Raw genomic sequence first — 24,026 nt, forward strand, 5'->3', positions numbered from 1 at the left:
ATTTATCCCTCCTTTTAAACAAACAAACAAACAAATGGAATGAAGCAACATTGAATTGTTTTATCTTGTCCTTCTTGGCGAAAATATAAATAAACCAAATAGGAAGCACGAGGAACCAGAAATAAGGGAACAATGATAGAGCTGAATGCTTTATTTAGATAACTACTTGCTTAAGCTCTCCACTTTAATACTTATTTGCTGCTAAACTTATCTCTGCTTCTTAGTTCCTGCTCACTTATGAGAGACTTAAGCTAGGAATGGCTGTTATCTTTTGCATGTAAAATGTATTTTCAGAAAACCAAAATCTTCTCATTATCTCCTGGGAGTGTTCCACATTGCTTTTTCCTTTCACCTTCCTGTGGTTCTGTTGCAACACAGATTATCCCATTGAAAAAAAAAGGGGGGGGGACCCAGGCAGAATATTATCATCTCATAAAATCTGGGGTGGAAAATGAAAGCACAGCTTGCAAGAACCTTTTGTCAAAAGCAAAACCATCTTTACATTTGCAGGATGCAGTGCAAGCTTCCTTCTTATGGTGATAGTTAAATAAAGAAATGCTGCTCACCTGATTAACAGTTGCTTCTCCCGCCCACCCCCCGGACTTGCCCTGGCTACCCCCACGGAGACGCCAATCTGAACAAAGTTTGAATATTGGACTGCCGCCAAAACTAGAACTTTGGATTGGGTCAAACAAGTGGCTGAAGTCAAATTAGAAGAAAGAATCTCAAAACCTCCCCTACTGCTATTGTATTTCGTATAATCCCTTTCTGGACCTTCTCCCCTTTCCAGTTTTTTCTCCATCTTTCCCCTTTCCCTTTTCTAACTTTTCCCTTTTTCCCCCTTCCCTTTTTATTGAATTTAAATGATTTGAGAAGCAGGTCAACGGAAACCCCTTCTAGATCGTGCGCCCCCTTCTAGATTGTGCGCCCCCTAGGGGTCAGCAGAAAGAAACATTAGTTGGTTTATCCTTAAAGACTGGGGAGGAGGGACGGAATAGGCCGGGCGGATGGCGGGGAGAGACGGGAAAAAGTCGGTGGGAACACCAATAGAGAGGAAAATCTCAAGACAAGAGGAAATAAGGGACTTAGATGCTTTATGGTTGAAAATAAAAGAGGAATTCAGACAAAATGAAACCCATATGGAAAAAAAACTAGGAGAGATGCAGGAATCCTTTGATAAAAAAATAGAGGTTGTGGTAGGGGAACTTTCAAACAAAATTAAAGACCTAACGGTCAGAACAAAGTCTGTAGAAGACTCAAATAGGAAACTACAGAAAGATATGAAAGACCAGAGAAGAGAAGTAGAAAAAATTAAGGAGAACTTTGAAGAATTAAACAGAAGCCAAGATCAAGTGTTAGATAATTTAGCCATGATGGAAATGAAGCAAAAACAGCTAAATTTGAAATTTAGAGGAATAGGGGAAGCAAGGGATGAAGATATAAAAGGAAAAATGACAAAAGAATTGGCGAGATGGCTAGCATTGAGAGAAGAAGAAGTTGCACAAACCATAGAAAATGCCTTTAGAATAAAAATAAGATCGAAGCAAAACAAACAGAAAAGGACCCCAGGAGATTGCTTAGTGATCCTCAGATCGATAGAGATGAGAAACATAATTTTGAGAGAAAGCTATCAGAGGAAATTAGTGATTGATGGGAAACCAATTATTATTTTTAAAGAAATACCAATTAGGCTCCTCCGCAAGAGAGAGGGCTATAAACAGTTAGTCAACACTTTGAAAAAAAATGGCATACAACATAGATGGGAATTCCCTGAAGGGATCTCATTCTTCTACAAAGGGAAAAGATTCAGGATAACAGAGATTCAGGAAGTCAGTAAATTCCTTCGCAGATATGAAAAAGATCTTGGGGGGTTGTCGGAGAGATACGGGGGGGGCCGTGAGGGGGAGGGAGGAGCGGGGGAGGGGGGGAGGGGGAGGGTGGGAGAGGGTGAGGGGGAGGACGAAGAGGAAGAAGCGAAGGAAGAAGAGGTAGAGGAGGAACAGGAGGAAGCAGAGAATCAAAACACTCGAATTTAATCTAGTTAAAACTTAAAACCCAAACCGACAAATTACTGACTTTTCAATAGGTAAAAGTAAAAATGAATCTTAAAATTTTAACATGGAATGTAAATGGATTGAATGAAAAAACAAAAAGGAATAAAATTGTAAATGTGTTGAAGAAGAAAAAATTGGATGTCATTTGTATACAAGAGACCCATGTAGTCAAAAAGCATAAGCATGTATTAATAAATAAGAACCTAGGAATAGAATTCATAAACTCTGGGAGAGAGAAAAAAAGGGGAGTGGTAACTTATGTCAACGAAAAATGGGAACCTAAACTGACCTATAAGGATGAAGAAGGAAGAATACTGGGGGTTCAAATAAGTTTTCAAGGAGAAAAGATTGACGTGGTGAACATCTATGCCCCAAACTCAAACAGGTCAGAGTTCTACAAAAAACTGGAACAGGTGTTATTAGAACTAGGAAATAATAAGATGATACTATTGGGAGACTTCAATGCAGTGCCGACATTAGAAATGGACAGACAAACAGATAAGAGAAAACGAAAACAAGGAAAGTTACCGGAATCATTTCAAGATTTGGAGGAGAACATGGACCTAACGGATGTATGGAGACACAAGCACCCAACAGAAAAACAGTTTACCTTTTTCTCAGAAGTACATAAAAGCTGGGGAAGAATAGACCAAATTTGGACCTCAAGAGAAATCACTCTAAGAGTGGGAAAATGTGAAATTCAACCGAGAACTCTCTCCGATCATAACTCAATAACTTTGGAATTAAAAGGAGAAGCAAACGGAGGTTTCAGATGGAAGTTGAACGACTTTCTGTTGGACAATGATGAGGTGATCGAAAAAGCCAAAGCTACTCTAAAAGAGTATTGGGACCTAAATCTCAATACAGGAATAAACATAGAAACAGTCTGGGACGCTAGCAAGGCGGTTCTAAGAGGTTTCTTTATCCAGCAAAGTAACCACAAGAAAAGAATAAGGCAGCAAAAAACGGATGAAATACTTAAACAATTAAGGGAGTGTGAGAAGAAATTAATAGAACACCCGAAGGACGAGCAAAGTCTACAATCTATAAAAATACTACAAAGACAATATTCAATACTAACGAACCAGGAAATAGAATGGAAAATTAAGCTAATGAAGCAGAGATATTTCGAATCGGCGAACAAAACAGGAAAATTCCTAGCCTGGCAACTGAGAAAAAGACAGAAGCAGAACGTTATAAATAAAATAATGGTAGAAGAAGAATTAATAGTCGACCCAAAAAAAATACAAAAAAATTTTCTTAATTTCTATGAGGAATTATATAAGAAAGGAGAAGAAGACCCAGCCCAAATAGAAAAATATTTAGAGAATAGCTTAGGGAAAACTGTTACAGAAGAAGAAAAAACCCAATTAAATAGACCTATAAGTATGGAGGAGATTGAAAACGCGATAAAGAGAATGAAATTGGGGAAGGCACCAGGACCGGACGGGTTATCGGCTAAATATTACAAAGTTCTGGGAGGTCAACTTGCACAAGCACTCTGTGACACCATGAACAATATTTTAAAAGGAGGGAAAATACCCGAGACGTGGAGGGAAGCTTTTATAACACTAATCCCTAAACCAGATATGGACAAATCAAATATGAAGAACTATAGGCCAATATCGTTATTAAATAACGATTATAAAATATATGCAGACATCATGGCGAACAGATTGAAGAAATGTTTAACAAGGCTAATTCATAAGGATCAAGTGGGTTTCCTCCCAAACAGATTCCTGAAAGACAATGTGAGGCACGTCATTAATCTAATCGAATACCTGGAGATTAATAACAACATCCCGGCGTCCTTGATATTTGTAGATGCAGAAAAGGCGTTCGATAACGTCTCCTGGCGGTTTTTATTAAAATCGATGGAAAAGGCAGGGATTGATGGGGAATTCTTGAAAGGAATACAGGCAATATATTCAAACCAACATGCCAAACTGATAATAAATAACAATATTACGAATAAATTTAAAATAGAGAAAGGAACAAGGCAGGGATGCCCCCTCTCCCCGCTCCTGTTTATTTTGGCATTGGAAGTCCTGGCGAACAAAATAAGGTCCAAAACAGAGATAAAAGGGATTAAAATAGGATTTAAAGAGTATAAATTAAAAGCTTATGCGGACGACCTGATGTTATCTCTAGAAGAGCCGCAAGAAAACGTGGGCAAAGTATTGGAAATTATGGAGGAATACGGCAAATTATCGGGCTTCAAGCTGAATAAGACTAAAACAAAAATGCTAATAAAGAACCTGAGAAACGATGCGAAGGAAAGACTAGAGAAACAATATGGAATCCAAGTGGCCAAAAAAATAAAATATTTAGGAATCTGGCTTACATCCAAAAACATAAACTTAATTGAAGACAACTATACGCCAACATGGAACAAAGTGAAAAAAGATTTGGACATTTGGAATAGGGTAAAGCTTTCATGGCTGGGCAGGATAGAAGCAATAAAAATGAACATACTCCCTAGGATGCTGTTCCTATTCCAAAACATACCTGTTATCAGAGGGCTTAAAATATTTAAGGATTGGCAGAAGACCCTGTCAAGATTCATATGGCAGGGAAGAAGGCCAAGGATCAGATACAAATTATTAACAGATCGAAAGGAGAGAGGAGGACTGGCAGTACCGGATCTAAAAGTATATTATGAAGCGGCCTGTCTGTGCTGGGTTAAAGATTGGATAACCCTAGAGGATACAGACTTATTAGATCTGGAAGGGGCAGACAACAGACTCAGTTGGCATGCCTACCTCTGGTCAAAGAAAGAAAAAGTACACAAGAGTTTTTCTAGCCATATTATTAGAGGCCCTCTATACGAAGTCTGGGAAAGAAACAAGAAATTGTTGGAGTGGAGAACCCCCTGGTGGCTGTCCCCAACAAATATCTTATCAGTAAAAAAAACAAATATGGAAGAGCAAAAACTGACATATGAAGATTTGTTAGTAAGATCTCAAGATAGCTGGAAACTAAGACCTTATGAAGAACTAAAGGAGAAGTTATCGGGATGGCTACTGTATCACCAATTAAATGCAAAATGGTCAGAAGACAAGAAAATAGGAATGAACGAAAAGAAGTCCAAATTTCAGATTGAAGTAATTGAGAGCAAATCGAAGATATTATCCAAGACGTACAATATACTACTGGAATGGGAGACTAAAGATGATAAAGTCAAAGAAGTTATGGTTAAATGGGCGAAAGATCTGGGACATAATATAGAATACGAAAAATGGTCAAAATTGTGGAGGGAGGGACTAAAATTCACGGCGAGCGCGGCAATTAGGGAAAACCTAGAAAAGATGATTTACAGATGGTACCTTACACCAGAAAAATTGAATAGAATGTATAAAACTGCAGACAAGGCTTGCTGGAAATGTAGAATAAAAGAAGGTAGTTTTATACATATGTGGTGGACATGTGAGAAAGTTAAAAATTTTTGGGACCAGATATATAACGAGTTAAAAAAGATTCTTAGATACACATTTCCCAAAAACCCAGAGGCCTTTTTACTAGGGATGGTGGGGAAAGAAATCCAAGAGAAAGACATAACTCTATTTCAATATTCAACCGCAGCAGCCAGAATGTTAATTGCCCAAAATTGGAAAAGTACAAATCTCCCAACAGTGAGGGACTGGCAACTAAAATTATACGACTTCATTGAATTGGCAAGACTGACACAAAAAATTAGAAATTACAAAAATACAAAGTTAAAAGAGGACTGGAACAAATTTATAGTTTATTTTGAAAGCAATTTTAAAAACTTACCAAATACAGCAGGTTTGATTTAAAACTTCCGATGTTGCAAACTAAAAATAAATACCAGCGATAAAAAAAAGAAACTATTGAAAGTAAGAACCCGAAATCAGTAGGGAAGGAAGTCAACAGTTTTATACGTTGTATGTCGTAGTTCTTTGTTTTGTCTTTTTTTTCTTTTTCCCTTCCCTTATTTGTTTGATCCTAATTTTTCTTTTCTCTTTTTTTCCTTTTTTTTCTGTATTTAAGTGACGGGATATTCTGTTGAATGTATGTGGTTTTTTCTTTTTGTGTGCATAAAAGGAATTTAATAAAAAGAATTTAAAAAAAAAAAAAAAACAGTTGCAGGGAATCCGTATTATCCCTAACCTTGGAGTCAGGGGTCATGTAATAAAGCATCCTGGAGATTTAAAACAGCAACCTCAGGACACTGGGCTGATTGGGACTAAAACTTGTGAGCTTTCTCTGTTTTGCAGGTGTCACCTGAAAGCAACTCCTCTGTAGTTGAGAGAAATACTGCAGCTGTAAAACAAGGGTACAGTTGCTAGCAATCTCATGTCTTCCCTTAGCTGAACTGAATTCAGGCACTGAAGCAACTGCATAGTATGGGGAGCTACGGTCTGGTGATAATGGGAAACTAATAAATTACTTGACCTTAATAATGAAAAATGCAAAAGGTGCTTGCGCATAGTTATAGTTCTCCCACTCCTGAATGTAGTGGTAGCAGAGAATATATTAGAAACAAAGGAACAACGACTGATCTGATTGCCAAACTATTGTCCTCGTTTGATAATCTTGTACATTGTATATACTAGCAGTGGCGTGGCGTGGGGGGTGCCAGGGGTGCCGTCCGCACCGGGCGCAACATTGGGGGGGGCGCGTTTGGCCGGCCCTTCGCAAGACGAAAGTCCATAGGGAAATCTCCGGGACAGCGGGAAAGCACAGCGCGTCTTCCCCACTGTCCTCGGACCTCCTCCGAAGGCTGGCGGTGGGGCGGAGAGACCTCCTCCGGCTGCCAACCTTCGGAAGGCTGCTCCGAAGCCTGCGGAGGGGCGGAGAGACCTTCTCCCCGCGCCAGCCTTCAGATGGCTGTCCTGAAGACTTGTGGTGGGAGCAGTGGCGTAGTGTGGGGGGTGCACCTGGCGCAACATCTGGGGGGCGCGCGGAAGAGACTCGAGTGCTAAAATCCACGGGTTAGGGGGCGCAAATTACTTGCCTTGCCCCGGGTGCTGAGAACCCACGCTACGCCACTGTATACTAGAGCTGTGTGCCTATCAACTCTCAAAAATTATCCATCCTATTTGTAAGCAGAAAAATAGCCAAGGGGGTGGCAGGAGTAGTGGGTTAGTCGCATACAACTTCTGTTCTCAAAGACATACTCTGGTTGCCAGTTACTTCTGGGCAGCCATTCAAGATGTTTATGTTGACATGAACCATGAGTTATCTGGGGCCCAAATATCTGAGAAAACACCTTCTTCTGGGTGTCTCTGCATTAAGATCAGCAGAGGAGGTTTTTCTGGTGTTTCACTTGTTAAATGAGGTATGGAGGGCAGCAGAAGGACATGAGAGGATGGTTCCCAGGCTGTGCCGCAGTTTAAGGTTGTTGCGGCCATGCCTACTACTGGCACTGATTGGACAGTGGGGCCGCCCATGGGCGGAGCCCCACCTAGTGCCAGTGAAGCAGCCGGCTGGCTACGAGGAGGGTGTTAGTCTCCGCCCCCAGCCAGATCATTGCAGGACCCAATGCCCAGCCACAACACCGCCCACCAAAAAAGGTATTCAGAAACGAAGTGTGGAGGGTAGCGGAAGTGCCTTTTCAGTGCTGGCTCCACATCTTTGGTGGTTCCACACAGCGGCAGAGGAAGCCACTCGAGCGCCTGGGGCACGCCGTCCATAGGAGCGGGGCAAGCCGCCCATAGGGGAAGGGCACACCACAGTGCCAACGGAGTCTGCCTGCCTCCTCGCACTTAGCCGCCCTACAGCTGGGGGGGGGGAGGGGAGGCAGCGGGCAGACCATTTGGGCAGCACGGAGCCTGCGCACACCCAAGCCACTGTGTCTCTCCCAAGAGAGATGTGTGGCTCGGGCGTGCTGCAGGCCCCGCGATAAGTGCCGCCCGGCATTTTGTCACCCCCCTCAGTGGTGACACCTGAGACGGCCCGCACCTACTGCACCCCCCTTCCCCCGCCCCTGGTTCCACATCACTGAAGTGCATCTTGTTTCTTATATTCTTTTAGATGTCAGAGTTGGGAATGGAATGGAGGAGATGACGGACTGGAATAGTGAAAAGGAGCACTTCACATTGTAACATTTTAGGGCAGATTCCAGTTGTCCAGAATTGTGAAACGCTGGGGTACTGCGTTCATGTGCGCAACCAGTAGCATGCGAGTCTACTGTAGAGATGTAGCCTTATAAAAGCTCATTGTGCTGTAACAACGCACCACCACCACCAAATACCTTAAGCATATCTGCCATTTCTGCAGGTTTTAAAAATGAAAATAGGAACTGGTAAATGCACATTAATTTCAAACTGCTTTATGCCAGAATATTGTTTTGTTCTGTTTTTTGAGTGGATGCAAAGAATGCTGTCACCGTATTATTGTTACCGCTTTCTAAACAGGAAGGCTGGGCCCATGTAGACTTAATTCCCCCCCCCATTTTAGCTCTCAAGTGTTCCTAAGCATTTATCTATTGCTTTGCCTCCAGTCATTTTTATCAATAGGAAAAAATAAAGGCTAACCTTTAGATGTCATCGAGTTATGAAAGGAACTGCAGCAGTCCCTGTCGTCTCGTTTCTAACCTATTCGAAAACAAAGATTGTTAGGCTGGCACGACAACAACATTGTTCTGTGTTTCTTTTCTCCTCCTTGGATCACCAATATTGCTATATAATGTTTGCGCATTTCTAAAAAATATTCACTTGGAGACACACATTGCAGCTGGGCCAAAACACGCAGGGAGAGTGTTAAGCAGGACTTGTGTCTTGGGTGACAGTATCCTGAGGACCTGAGAGAGAAACTTGGAGGTCCTCATCTAGCCTCTGGGCCTGATATGCATACCAGTGTCTCAGGAGGCCTACTATGAAATAGCCAAGCCGGGAAAGCTTCACCCCAGCTTTAGTAGCTTTTTAACAATAGCCTCACCCTCAAGGCACACCATGAAGTACTCATTTATCTTATTTATTTATTTTTAAAAAATAATATTATTTATACCCCACCCATCTGCCTGGGTTTCCCCTGTCACTCTGGGTGGCTTCCAGCAAAATATTAAAATACAATAATTCATCAAATATTAAAAGCTTCCCTAAACAGGGCTGCCTTCATATGTCTTCTAAAAGTCAGGTACCGTATTTTTCGCCCTATAGGACGCATCGTCCCATAAGGCACACCTAGTTTTGGGGGGGGGAAATAAAGGGGGGAAAATTTATTTTCCCCCCAGGCTTCCCCGAGCTTCCCCTGACCCCAGCCCCCAGAACAGGCAACTCTCTGCAAGCCGCGGGAGCCCAGCACAGGGCTCCCACGGCTTGCAGAGAGGTGCGCGAAGTCTGGGTGTGCTGAGCTCAGCGCGCCCAGCCTTCAGCATGCAGGCAACTCTCCACAAGCCGTGGGAGCCCAGAGAGCTGCTCACCGACCCCTCTCGCTCTCCAGGCTTCAGTGAAAGCCTGCATTCGCCCCATAGGATGCACACACATTTCCCCTTCATTTTTGGAGGGGAAAAAGTGCGTCCTATGCGGCGAAAAATACGGTAGTTGTTTATTTCTTTGACATCTGATGGGAGGGCGTTCCACAGGGCGAGCACCACTACCGAGAAGGCCCTCTGCCTGGTTCCCTGTAACTTTGCTTCTCGCAGTGAGGGAACTGCCAGAAGACCCTCAGAGCTGGACCTCAGTGTCCGGGTAGAACGATGGAGGTGGAGACGCTCCTTCAGGTATAATGGGCCGAGGCCGTTTAGGACTTTAAAGGTCAGCACCAACACTTTGAATTGTGCCCAGAAACGTACTGGGAACCAGTGTAGGTCTTTCAGGACCGGTAAGCATGGATGAATCTTGTCAATATATGTCTGTCAATTTCTCATTTTCCCAGTATTAAGCTCAGTTCTCTACATTGACACATGGGGGGATGCACACACGTATGCATGCATGGGTGTGTGGGTGTAATCACTCCTTCACACAAACACTTGTGCACCTGTAGAGACCAAGTGTACCTGCACTTAGTGTGTGAACAACCCTACTGATGCCATTAGAAACTTCCCTAAGGGGACTAATAAGAGCAGGGCGGAGGAAGGCAGTGTTCATTGGGACCATGGAAGGGAGTGAAACTCTAGCATGCCACAGTCATGAACCTGATTTCTAGACTCCATGCTCACTATTTAGCATTTTAAAAATTAGCCACAGAACGATGAGCCAACTGCATTTTAATCCTTAGTTAAGGATTCAGGCATCGGGACACGGGTTACACCACAGAGCCTAGGACTTGCTGATCAGAAGGTTAGCGGTTCGAATCCCCACCACGGGGTGAGCTCCCGTTGCTCGGTCCCTGCTCCTGCCAACCTAGCAGTTCGAAAGCACGTCAAACTGCAAGTAGATAAATAGGTACCGCTCCTGCGGGAAGGTAAACGGCATTTCCGTGTGCTGCTCTGGTTCGCCAGAAGTGGCTTAGTCATGCTGGCCACATGACCCGGAAGCAGTATGCCGGCTCCCTCGGCCAGTAAAGCGAGATGAGTCCCACAATCCCAGAGTCGTCTGCGACTGGACCTAATGGTCAGGGGTCCCTTTACCTTTAAGGATTCATGCATGTCCCATAATCTTTCTGTAAAGCACTTCGAGGGTGTGTGCAGTTCGAGTGCCCCATTAGCACTAATGGACCATCCTCCCTTGGGATTAGGTATAGGTTTTCTTTAGAATGAGAAGAATGTTAGGGTCTCCCCCCCCCCTCATACTCTAGAAGCATACAAATTCTATGTTAATCTATTTTTTAAAAAAAATAAATGTAAAAAATTGCTTCTTTCAGCATAACTACCCGGCCAAAGATGCTTCCAGATTGTAGCTCAGGTTTTCACGAGTAACCATCCATGGCAGAGAGGAAAGGAGCACCCACTGAGATTAATGGGTAATATTTCCAAAAGCTTGGTCTCAGCAGGAAGTTTTAAATGTTTCACTAAGGGCATTTGTATAGCAAGCGACAAGGCCCCCCTCAAATCTCTCATTAAGCGCGGGAAAAGTGCATAAATTTTTATCGGCTCCATTGTTAAAAAAATTATACCATTTCTCACTTCACTGGGAAGAAGGATTGGGCTTAGCCGTTCTTGGTTTGGCATCTCATTTGCAGAAGGAGTAATCTTTTATGGCAGCATTGCACTGTGCAGGTCACCTGCAATAATGTTTAGGTGAAACCTCTGGAACGTTTTGAGTGCAGGAATGGCTGCATGGCGCTTAGATTCACAGAAGCGCAGAAGCCCTTGGGGGATTGAATTAATCACTGTTAAATGCTAAGCACGGTGAGGGCGGGAATCAGCCTGTCTATTCCTGAACAGGAAACATTTATTAATTCCACCAGGCACCTTACATTTGCCACTGAGTTTCTTAATGCTCACCCCAACACATTTTAACACTTAAATAACAAACCAGCACTTCCCAAAACATTGTAGAGGAGGCCATTTGAAAGTTGTATATTGCATGAAGATTCTATTTCTGCTTCTCAGGAAGAATATTTCAGTTAGAAAAAGAGGTCCATGGGTAGACAGAGTTGGAGTGGAGCACAGAGAACCTGAGTTTATATCTATAATCATGAAAGAAGCTGATGAGGGTTAGGGGAGACTGGCAGAGAAGACTTTTGGATAAATCTTTCTCTAAGCTGTCTGCCCATCCATGAAAGACAAGCTACAGATGTCAGTCCAACATCTGGTGCCTTCAGATGTTGGACTGACATCTCCCATCATCCCTGAGCACTGGCCATGCTGGCTGGGAATAGTAATTATTATTATTTATTATTATTTATATTCCACCTATCCAACTGGGTTTCTCCAGCCACTCCGGGCGGCTTACAGCATATCTAAAAACATTAAACATTAAGCATGAAAATCTCGATACAAGGCTGCCTTCAAATGTCTTCTACAAGTTACGTATTTCTTTCTTTCTCCTTGACATCTGAAGGGAGGGTGTTCCACAGGGAGGGCACCACTACTGAGATAGCCCTCTACCGGGTTGGAAGTTAGAATTCGCAAAATCTGGAATTGCCATGTGTTTCCCATTCAGACCCCACATCCATCCATGAATGTGGGAGAAAGCAGTTTGGGGAGGGTGATGGTGACATGGAAAAAGCTACAGTCGCTTTTCTCCACTCCCTGCCTTAACTCATATTTGCAGCCTGCTTTGGGTTTTGGATTAAAAAGAATATGGAGGCAAGAGTCACATAATGTGCAAGTAGAAGTTCTCCCCCTTGGGATTTCAAGAATGTTGATGGAGCCAGTTTGAATGGAGGGTTGGTAGTGGAAGCCTCAAATCTAACTCTTAGGAACACAGGAAGGTTCAGAATACTGAGTTAGACCACTGGACTATCTAGTAATTACTGACTGCACTGACTAGCACTGGCTTTCTGGGGTTTCTGGCAGGGGTCTCTTCCAGTCCGTCCTGGAGAAATGAGAAGTGAGAGGGCTGTGTGCATTGGCAAGAGGAATTATTTTTTCCACGGTGTATCCAAAATCTATGCAGCCTCCCATTGTGTAACAATTGAACATTGTAAACAAGGGCAACACCTTGATTGCATTGACATTCCTGTAGTCAGCCACTGGTCCTTATCTGTCCAAAGTGGAGCTTGCATCAAAAAGCTGCACAGCCTTCCTTGCATCTAAGTTTCTGATTTAAACTACCCCTTTTGATGTCACAAAAGGTGCCTGTTGCCACCTCTGGGAGACACTGCACAGGTGAGTGTTTTCAACATCCGTAGTCACTCAGTGTTTCCAGTGCCATTGTATAAACAGTGGAAACAATGAGCAGAGGTGATCAGGGCCTCTCTGAGCAGGCAGTGGTGCTGGAAGTGATCCGGAATACACAGAAGCACTCAATAATCTTAATCAGAACATTTATAACTGAAGCTATTGTGCTTTGGAGAGATAAAGCAGTTGCCTGAATTAAGCAGAGATACAGCTATACCTGCGTCGAAAGGACTTATCAGTCTGTTTGGAATCGTAAGTGTGTCGCGTGGCACCTTTATAGCACACCTCAGAATTAAATCAACACCAAGGCAAGGAAGATGGCGCCAGAAAGGAGCTAACTTCTACTGCTTGCCTCAATTTAGCTCAGTTTCAGTAACAAGTGCTCTTGTAGCATCCCAGATAGAGTGGTGCAATTCACTCTGTGTTGAGCTACCCCTGAAGATAGTTTGGAAGCTGGTGGTGGTGTGGAATGCTTTAGTCCAGGAGTAGCAAGCAAGGATCATATCGCTCCAATCCTGAAAGTACTGCCCTGGCTGCCAGAGAGCTGCCAAGTCTAACTCTAGGTCTTACGAATAACATAAAAAGCCATTAGTGACTTGGGATCCTAGTACTTGAGTTGCAACCTGCAGGCAATGCCCTGATCCTTGCCCCATCTGTGGAAGAGACTAGGAAAGTAATGACAAAAGAGAGGGCATTCTCAGTGCCACCCTCTGCCCCCCCCCCAGTTATGGAACATCTCATTGGCCCGCACAGTCAAAACTTTCAGGCAACAACTGATTACATTTTTATTTAGGGAAGCTTTCAGATCACAAAGCACATTGATTTCCTGCATGTGGTTCTGCGGATATTCGTGCCTGCTGGCTTTTTATATTTTCTATTGTAACTGTTATTTTAACATTATGTTCCATTTTATGGCTTTATTGTTGTGCTGCTTTGACATGTCAGAGGATTTTGCAGATGGTATCATCTACCATCAAGCTCTTGTTGTTGACACTCAGTGACAGGTCTCAGGTTCCATCCTTGGGGTCTCCACCAGGTGTTACTTGAGTACTTGCAGAGCTGCTGCCAGTCCATATAGACTATCTTGGCCAACGTGGACCAAATGATCTAACTTGTTCCTATATTGCCTATTACATTCCATTGCTAGCCCTGCATCTCAACATGTGTCAGTTTTTCTGACAGCCCTCAAAAGTGTTGCTTATTTGGGAGAAGTACAGATACGTTTTACTTACTTGAACATGTTTGATTTTAGCCTTTGAGATGCATAGGACAAATGTAGGTATGTAATTGTTCTTGTATACTGGCTTCTCTTTGACTTGCAATTGAATGGAGTATACCTATTACCTAATACCTTTGTACTGATAAATGTTCTTCTGCCTGAGAGCACAGCAGGATATGGATTTTATGCCAAACAAATCTTCATTCCTTTCTGGGTTCTTTAAACTTATCTGCCACTACCATAATCTTACATAGTTTGGGGGAACAAGGAGAAAAGGAAATGCTCTATATCATCTGTGTTTCTGAAAACATAAAAATTGTACTGCTTTTTCCTGTATTCTTATATATATTGTTTAGGAAATCTGTATTGCGGATCCTAAATCTGTCTGTGCTTGACTTAAAATGCATCATATCATGCCCAAACCTTCAATTCACTAGATACACACAACAGATGTGAGCACTACTCATCATATTGAAATGTTGCAGTTTTCCCCCTCTCTCTTTTCTCTTCTTCCAAATGCTTTCCTACACATGGACCATAAACTACTCTCTTTTCTACATCAAAGGTGATGATCTCTATCAACCCAAAAAGATGGTTTTAGGGTTGTGCGACTGGTTCAGCTGCAGTGGGTGCCATGCTGCAGGGGACACCACAACAGTGCTGTAGAACAGAGTGAAAGAGGTGGAGGGCACCAAATTTTAGTATCGCACAGGTCGCCACTGAAATTTGAGAGCCTAAAGTCTTTCCTCTGCAAATACAAAACATGAAAATCTAAGTCCTCCTTGGGTGAAGAATGAAACAGAAGAGAGAGGGAGTAGGACAAGAATGGGCAACCTGTGGCCACCATAACTCGTTGAACTACAGTTATTGTTGATAATAATAAAATTTCTAGACCGCCTTTCATTTGAGGACCACAGAGCAGTTTACAAGATGCATACCATAGTAACAAACAATAGCCCCCTCCCACAGTTTGAAAGACCATAGATTGTTTAGTTAGGGAAAGGCTGGGAGAAGGGGAGTGTTTTGCCTGGCACCTAAATGTATGTAATGAAGTCACCAGGCGAGCCTACTGGGGGAGAACATTCCACAAGTGGGGAGCCACCACAGGAAGGGCCTGTTCTCGTGTTCTCTGGACTTCTCATGGAGGAGGCACAAAAAAGGGCCTCAAATGATGGCTTACAACTCCTGTCATGCTTGATCATTAGCCATGCTGTCTGGGCTTGATGGGAGCTGAAGTCCAATGATATCTGGAGGGCCACAAGTTCCCCGTATCTGGCATAAGAGGTATGAGGCCATGCATGCCAGCCCCAACCATGCATTGAGTGGGAAGGAGGCTTCCAAGCATGTTTGGATGAATGAACTTAGATGCCTCTGCATGACCAATAGCCCTATAGTGCAGCGTTCCAATCATGTAGAGGCATCTAACCATGTTGAGAGGAGTGTGGTTAGAAGCCCACTTCAGACCTTCGTGTTCAGTGTGCACCATGTGAGAATGAGAGCGATGGGAGTGGGTCTTGTGCACATTGTCCTACTGCCCTTGTCACACATTCACTTCCAATGCCTGAAGAGGACTCTAAAGAAGGATATGCATGAAATTGATTTAGCAGTCTTACACCTACCTATCAGGAAGTAAACCCCATGCAATTCAGTCAGGCTATATATATATACAGAGTGGTGCCTCGCAAGACGAAAAGAATCCGTTCTGTGATTCCCTTCATCTAGCAGTTTTTTCGTCTTGCGAAGCAAGCCCATTGACGGATTAGCGGATTAGCGCTTTTAGCGGCTTATCAGTTTATCGGATCAGCTGATAAGCGGCTTAGAAAAAGGGGGGAAGGGAAAAAACACCGCAGGAACTCGCAAGACATTTTCATCTTGCGAAGCAAGCCCATAGGAGATTTGTTTTGCAAAGCACCTCCAAAATGGAAAACTCTTTCGTCTAGCGAGTTTTTCATCTTGAGAGGCATTCGTCTTGCGGGGCACCACTGTGTATACAGACATATGTATAGGATTTTCTCTTTAGCTTCTGTTAAAACAGATTTCCCTAGCTGAAGAGAAGCCTTCATCTTGTTTCAGTGTTGCCTTTTTCACTTGGTCCGTCAAAGACATATCTTGGAGAATAGCATGAACATCATGCCAGTGTCTGCAAAAAAAGAAAAATGGGGTTGATTAAAGAGACAGGCTGCTATGTAGCAGACACCACTTAACAAATAATAAAAATTGTTAAATGTGCAATTGCATTTGTGCATGGCCATTAAAGGCTTGATTACATGCTCGTAGCTACAATGTATTTGGATTTATATCCTTGGCATCTAGGCAAGAGGCTGTAGCATTATATTAGACTATTAAAGTAAAGAGTAGGCACAGATTCCTTCGGGGTGGGGGGGTGGGTGGGGAGTCCACTTAGCAGAACATATGGAAACGGAGTGTATTTAAGTAATTTATTCACTGGCTAACTTTAGCATTAGGCTTGATATGGCAGGTAACATTTTCCATAATATTTCCAGTGAAATATTACTGCGTCTGTAACCCTTTGTGTATCCCACCACCAAAGCTATATTTTATTATTGTGTTTAAAAGTGTGGGAAGACTCATTTAGCCTTTTGAAGGTGCTGTGTCAGAGGCCTATGTGATGGTTTTCCCAACGGAAGATTAATATGTTGACTGAGACCATATCTACATTATATACTTCAGGCACAATTATAGCACTTTAATAGTCATGGTTTCCCTCAAAGAATCCTGGGCAACGTAGTTTGTTAAGGGTGTGGAGAGTTGGAACCCCGTTTCCCCTCAGGGAGTTACAATTCCCAGAGTAGCTTAACCATCGTTCCCTCTTCCTAGGGAACTCTGGGAATTATATTTCTGTGACGGAATAGGGTTCTCTTAACAACTCCCAGCAGCTTTCACCAACTACAGTTCCCAGGATTCTTTGCTGGAAGCCATGACTGTTAAAGTGGTATATGCTGCTTGAAATGAATGGTGCAGCTGCAACCTGACTAAAGAAGATGTTCTGACTAGATCTTGTCAGGTTCTGTAACAGGGGTGGGTGACCTGTCAAATTTCATATAGGGATGGTGGAGAAATTGGGGTCAGGGGAGGTCAAGAGTGAAAAAACTACCAAAAGGTTATTTCCACCCTTGAATAATATTGGGTTGTGTCCAATGTTAGTCATACTCAAAGGAGACCCATTGAAATTAATGGACATGTCCAACTTGGGTCCATTGACTTCGGTGGGTCTATTAACATGGCTGGATCCAGCTTATTTCTTGCTCAACAAGAGGCCAACATCTCAAAAGCTAGGTTGCCTTCCAATATTCTCGTGCTTGAAATCTTTTGGCATATACTCTGAAAAAGAAGTCCTGGGGTTTGAGATGCCACTGATTCCTTATTAGCACAGCATTCAAGTAACAAGGAGAGAATATTTGACTAAAACATATCTTTATTGCCATACAGGATAGGCCTGCAAGTTAAAGATTGTCAAACTGAGACCTCCGCAAACACTAGGTTACAGCATATTTTACTTAACTTCTCACACTGCAAATGCAAAGTTTGTTCTTTTATTGGGGTTTTTTTTTTAATGAAAAGCTTATACCTTGGACAACATATAGATAGATTTTCAGTAAAAACCAAATGCAGTGCTTGACATTTCACTTTATTGCAGAGTCGTTTTTAGCACTGGCTTTAAATGTTAGTCTGCTTTGGCTTCCTTTTTATTTCTTTTTCCTTTAAGGATGGTAATGTAGTACTTACAAAACTAAGACAGGTAAGATCCTGAAGGAACATATTTGGGGGTGGGGAAAATTCCCCCAAATGTGTCTGACATCCCTTCAGTCTTGATCTTTAATACATGCATTCCATTTTTAAACCCTTCAAAACTATACAGTATATTGCTCATGTGAGAAACAATGGTTTAACATAGCAAAATCACAATGCATAACAGACTGAAATAAGTCTAGCAACTGAATTTCCTTAGAAATATGATTTATGACTATAGATTTTCACAATTTGTGGGTCTACACCACTGCATAAAAAGCCTTATCTCAACAGAATAGTACTACACTGGCCTATGTAGCTTCAGAGTTCATGAATGAAAATAGAATTATTTCATTTATGATTTATACCTTAGTGAAGCAGCATATAAAGAGATGCTGGACAGAGCAGTCTATTTCCAGTCTGTGTCAGTTTCACACATGTTCATTCACAAATCCCTTCCATCTGGTTTCCAGCTTAATTTGTGCATTTCCATCCCAAGCATATTAAAATGCATACTCAGAGTTGACCCACTGAAATCAATGGGCAATTGGACTTGGTTGGTTCTCGCCATTTTATCGCAACATGTACGTTATCTGAATGTTACAGTTATAAACATATTTTATCTTAAAATATGCAATTTTTTGCATATTGGTATATTTTTGACACATGAACTTCCTGCAATTCAGAAAAGTATGAAATACAAAGAATAATTACATTTTTGACGATGAATTAATCAGGGAGGTGCAAATGAGGTCAGTTTGGTGGCAAATGTTGAAAAAACAAAATTTCCTTTCATCCCTCCTAGAAAGAGAAATAGTCAATGTCTATGCAGATTAAAAATCTGGTTGATTTCTAAATGTATTCATATCCATGATATATAACATGCACATGTACCAGGTGCACATAGGTCCTGTTATCTGTCACTTTTTCTGCACAGCCACTTTCTCTGCGGAACCCCCATTTTGAAATAAAACAAAAGCAATTGTTAGGCAGAACTGCCAGTGATCTAAAAAGACTCCAGTGTCCATGTGTGATTGCCAGCGCATGGGAATATCACGTCACATCCAGCCTGAAAAAAAGGGTTTCATCTGTTTAAAATGTGGGTGGAATGCAGTATTGTTGACTGAGTCATTTGCCAGCCTATATTTCAAGTGGGAAACTTCAGCCCCAGGGGCCAAGACTTACCCAAGGCCTACAGCACATGCTTTGCACCTTCTGTGGGTAATTTTGCCTGGCTGGAATGTGTCCTTGGATGGGTGTAAAAACCTGCATACTACACAAAAGTAAAACCCCCATTTCTTGCCTTGCCCCCTTTTGTCTCTGGCCCCCATGATATTGGTGATATTCACCAATACCATGCATTTGCTCTATTATTTTCACTAACAGAGGTGTTTGCACACACACTTTACCCTATCCTATGCATTTTTACGCATGTCACTCAGCTGGAGAGCTGTATCGCAAAATTCAGAGAAGTGGGAATTTCAAAGTGCCTGTGTTCTGGTTTTGCGAATTTATTTGTTTATTAAAATATTCATACGCCGCTGTTCTAGTCATACAAAAATACCAGTGTGGTTTACAACAATTTTGTATCTGAAACCACACTTTAAAAAAACCACACACAAAAACATACAATAAAAATTTAAAAACCAGCTAACTATTATGGAACTATTATGGAAAGACAGGACAGAAAAGTTTTCAACATACTGTTTTGGAAAGTGCTGCTCAGACAGGTCCACCCTTAAACAGGGAACTGATTCCAAAATCCACCTGCCCCCATCCCTGCTCTTCAAACCCCAATTGCTGCCTTCATCTATACACTCTCCGCCAGCCCATGTTATGACAGCAGCTGAAGTAGGTGGCTTCACTCCACTGCACAGCAGGCCCAGCCCTGAATAGGTTATACATGGGCAGTTGGACCTCTCATGTTCACCTCTATAAGGATTAACACTGGTCTGATTCAATAGAAGGCTGCTGCAAATGCACTGATGTGAATAACCAGGTTTCTTCATATTTTCTGAGCTGAGTGTGAAGTCTTCTGTCCCTCACAGGAAATGCTCCTGATTTCCATTGCATTTATGCTTTCAGAAAGTAATTTCTCTCCCCCCTCCCCCTGTATTTAGGCCCCATAAGCAGCGTCTTGGTGAACAAATATGGCAGCCGGCCAGTCATGATTGCGGGCGGGGTCCTGGCTTCATTTGGAATGATTAGCTCTTCATTCTGCAACAGTGTCCTAGAACTTTATATCTGCATAGGTGTCATTGGAGGTAAGTATTAACCTGCTATCCCAGACAAAGCCCCTGGGTTTCAATTTTTTTAATGATAATTCAACTTGTGGTGCATGTTCTTTGCACCATTCTTACTGGGTCATGTGCAATTACAGCCCAGGCATTGATTAGCTCATGGCAGCACTTATTATAGTCATCAGTACTCCATTTTTCTACAGGTTCTTTTAGCCTTTAATCATGTCACCATACACAGCAAGGAATACAAATCCAACTGTACCCAAAATGCCCCAGTTGCTGTTTGCCATGTTATGAGTTTATTCACAGTGTGGTAGAGTTTTATGTGGAAATTCTGCAAGCTCTAAATGCAGTGTTTCCAAAAAAACGGGCTTCAGTTACAAGAGTCTGAGGATCGGGTTTGTATGATGTAACATCAGCAAAAGCCCTATTAATAGAATGCCCATTCTATTAAACTTCCATTCATATGCATGCAGCCAGCAGACAGTTTGCTGTTCAGCACCCACCCTAACAGAGCCTCTAGATGGCTTGTTTTCTAGGCTTAGTTATACTGCCTAAGGCTGGTGCACACATGGTGACTGCACACTCAAGCGATGGTCTGCCTTTGTGAATGAGAGACCACACACAGATCAAAAACGGCACACAGGATTGTTGTCTCTCAAACACAATACTTTTCACAACACGATGCTGTTACCAACCTACAGGCTGAAGTTGAGGCTGCAGTTTGTCATGTCCTGTCAATTCTTTCAGCCTTGAGTCACAAAGATGCAGCATGCTGACCTGGCTGTGCAAAGTTAACTGAAAGATGCATGGATCAAGTTATGACAGGCAATCCTGTATGCTTTTTTTAAGAAATAAAAAAATCTGTAGCAGTAGGCATGCACTGAGTAGACATGACAAGTGGACTTCTGAAGACAGAGACTGATTCAGGAACTAGCAGGCCATAATGATACTGGCCTGTGCTTGAGCAGCTTGGAATAGCTTCACCATTCCAGCCACCAGACTTACCGTATTTTTCCATGTATAAGACATCCCCATGTATAAGACGTATTTTGAGGGACTAAATTTAAAGAAAATGAGGGGAGATGGCCCAAAGTTCTTGAGCTTTTTAAGGGGGGAATTGCACTCGTGCCATCACCCCAGCAGGGCTGTTGCTGGGGGTTGGCAAAGTGGGCAGCCACTCCCCCCGCGCCCTGGCAGGAAGCTCCCTAGAGCACGGGCCACCAACCAGCTGGCTGGCACGCACAGCTTCTCCTCCACACCACTGCAGGAAACGCTCCCTAGACCTAAACCTCCCGCAGTGGCATGGGGGGGGGGGATTTCACTCCCGCCAACCAGCTGGCTGGTGTGCACAGCTTTCCCTCCATGCCGCTGTGGGAGACACTGGAAGCCAGTGGGGTGTAGTGGTTAAGAGCGGTAGTCTCATAATCTGGTGAACCAGGTTTGCTTCCCCGCTCCTCCACATGCAGCTGCTGGGTGACCTTGGGCTAGTCACACTTCTTTGAAGTCTCTCAGCCTCACTCACCTCACAGAGTGTTTGTTGTGAGGGAGGAAGGGAAAGGAGAATGTTAGCCACTTTGAAACTCCTTCGGGTAGTGATAAAGCAGGATATCAAATTCAAAACTCCTCCTCCCTAGAGCATGCGCCTCCCACAGTGGCATGGAGGGAGTTTCACGCCCGCCAACCAGCTGGCTGGTGCATGCAGCCTCCCCTTCATGCCACTATCCAGCTTTTTGACATGATTTTTGAGTCAAAAAACCTTGTCTAATACACGTAAAAATATGGTAAATTCATTCACCTTATTCTCCCAATAGCTTTGTGAGGTAGGTCAGCCAAAGAGAAAGCAGGTCACTCAAGCCATTCCAGCAAGTTTCATGACTATATGAAGATTTGAAGCCAGGTCTCTCCTGCTCAAATCAAACCTGCTAGCTGCTGTGCTACCGGTATGTGAGGACTTAGAATTAGGCTGTAGACTGAGAAAGAGTGTTATCCACATAGGATGAGTAACATCCATAGAGGAAAGACATCTTTGCTCAGCGAATATGACATGACTGCATTCAGGGCTACTCTTCCTTCTGGTCACCCAGCTGTAAGATTGCTAGAGGCAGATTGGCTGCCAGGCCTATTCCACTATATTCTTCCTATAAGGTTCCCAGTCACAGCACCAAACAAGGAATCTGAAATGTTTGTGTGAGTCTCTTCTCCATGGGAAACCTCGGGACCCCGCAATGATGTGGGAGGGTGTCATTTTCTGTGTAACGGCCCATGTCCATTAAGCATTTTAAGCCTTATTTTTATGTGTACCTATTCAAACCTAAGTAAAGGATAAAGCTAAAGGCAGAGGATTTATCCTTCTAAACTCTTGCCGTTTTCGTCGAGAAGGTGACATTTAATAACTTCTGTGAAATGAACCAGGAGCAAATTGGATTATAGCTTAGTAAAATACAGAAACAGTGTACTCAAGGTCTTGATATCATTGTTCCTCTGTCACTCCGTTGTCTGCAACATGAATCGTGCGTTGCAGAGCTCTCGCTTTTATTGCACTGCAATTTGAGGGAAACGAGAGAAATTTTGTGTGGCATATCAGTGACATTAAAGCACATGGGAAGCAATGAATGCTCCCGTTTATTTGCCAGCGCCAACAGCTTTTTAATATTTCTGGAGAATTACTAGCTGGCATTTTGGCTGTTTGTTGTTTATATGGGGTGCTTGGAAGGTGACAATTTGGTACTATTCTAGGGGAATGCTCTATTTTTCATGCTTGTGTGTCTGTGTGTGTGTGTTTTCTTTCTTCCTTTCTTTTAGGTTTGGGCTTGGCATTCAACTTGCAGCCAGCTTTGACAATGATTGGCAAGTATTTTTACAAAAAACGCCCCATTGCTAACGGACTGGCCATGGCTGGGAGTCCAGTGTTTCTAAGTACTCTGGCACCTCTCAATCAGTTTCTCTTCAATGCTTTTGGCTGGAAGGGAAGCTTCCTCATTTTGGGAGGGCTTCTTTTGAACTGTTGCGTGGCCGGGTCTCTTATGAGGCCCGTCGGACCCACACCAGCCCCTGCGGTCAAAAAAGACGTAGAAAAGGGGAAAGGAGATTCTGCCTTGCACAAGAACGACAAGAAGTCCGTTTGGCAAACCATCAACACATACTTAGATCTCTCCCTCTTCAAACACAGAGGGTTTCTGATTTATCTATCTGGAAACGTCATCATGTTCCTTGGCTTTTTTGCCCCCATTGTATTCTTAGCTCCTTATGCCAAGCACAAGGGGATCGATGAATATTCCGCTGCGTTCCTCCTCTCCATCCTGGCTTTTGTTGATATGTTTGCCAGGCCGTCCATGGGCTTGCTCGCAAACTCCAAATACATACGGCCCAAAATCCAATACTTCTTTAGCTTTGCCGTTTTGTACAATGGCATCTGCCACATCATGTGCCCGCTGGCCGAAGACTACACAGGCTTGGTTGTGTATGCGGTGTTTTTTGGACTTGCCTTCGGCATGGTGAGCAGTGTCCTTTTTGAGACCCTCATGGATTTGGTTGGTGCTAGCAGGTTTTCCAGCGCTGTAGGACTCGTCACCATTGTGGAGTGCTGCCCTGTTCTTTTAGGCCCTCCGTTGGGAGGTGAGTATATTGATGATGGTCATGATAAGAAAATGGCAAGTATGCATTTGAACTGTTAAGAGACCTGCAACCAACAGCTTGGCTGGTTGGTGCAAGTCAATATATGGAATTTAACTCCGTGCGCACCTCATTCAGATTTATTTATAACTTTCCTGGCCCCACCCTTCTGGAATCTAATGTTTCCTTGTCCACACATTTCCTTCTGTCCTTAAATCCTGTGTGAAAACATTTTGTTAAATTTCCTTTCTCCTTGGCCCTTTGGTTTCCTTCACCCACCCTCCCGCTTCCTTCCATGTTTCCACAAGTTCCCACCTCTCAATCAAGCAATCCATATCTTCTGGTCACCTGTCATCCCAATCAGATTTCTCCCCTCCCTCCATTCTCCACTGGCTTTCTTCAGACAGCACACAGTCTTATCGGACATGGTGAGCTTTTTCCACTGGCTCCCCTTT

The 24,026-nt window shown here is 43.0% G+C and overlaps 1 protein-coding gene across 6 annotated transcripts in view; it reads left to right on the forward strand.

Annotated features, from left to right (window-relative positions):
- SLC16A7 (solute carrier family 16 member 7) overlaps positions 1-24,026 on the forward strand; it is a 117,936-nt gene that overhangs the window by 85,519 nt on the left and 8,391 nt on the right. For all 6 annotated transcript variants that reach the window (XM_082239748.1, XM_082239749.1, XM_082239750.1 and 3 more), the window contains 2 exons: positions 19,837-19,980; positions 22,762-23,574. In XM_082239748.1, the coding sequence (XP_082095874.1) occupies positions 19,837-19,980; positions 22,762-23,574 (957 nt within the window). The remainder of the gene's footprint in view (positions 1-19,836; positions 19,981-22,761; positions 23,575-24,026) is intronic.

Source organism: Podarcis vaucheri, assembly GCF_965113315.1.
Source record: "Podarcis vaucheri genome assembly, chromosome: 10".
In the NCBI taxonomy this organism is placed as follows: Eukaryota; Metazoa; Chordata; class Lepidosauria; order Squamata; family Lacertidae; genus Podarcis; species Podarcis vaucheri.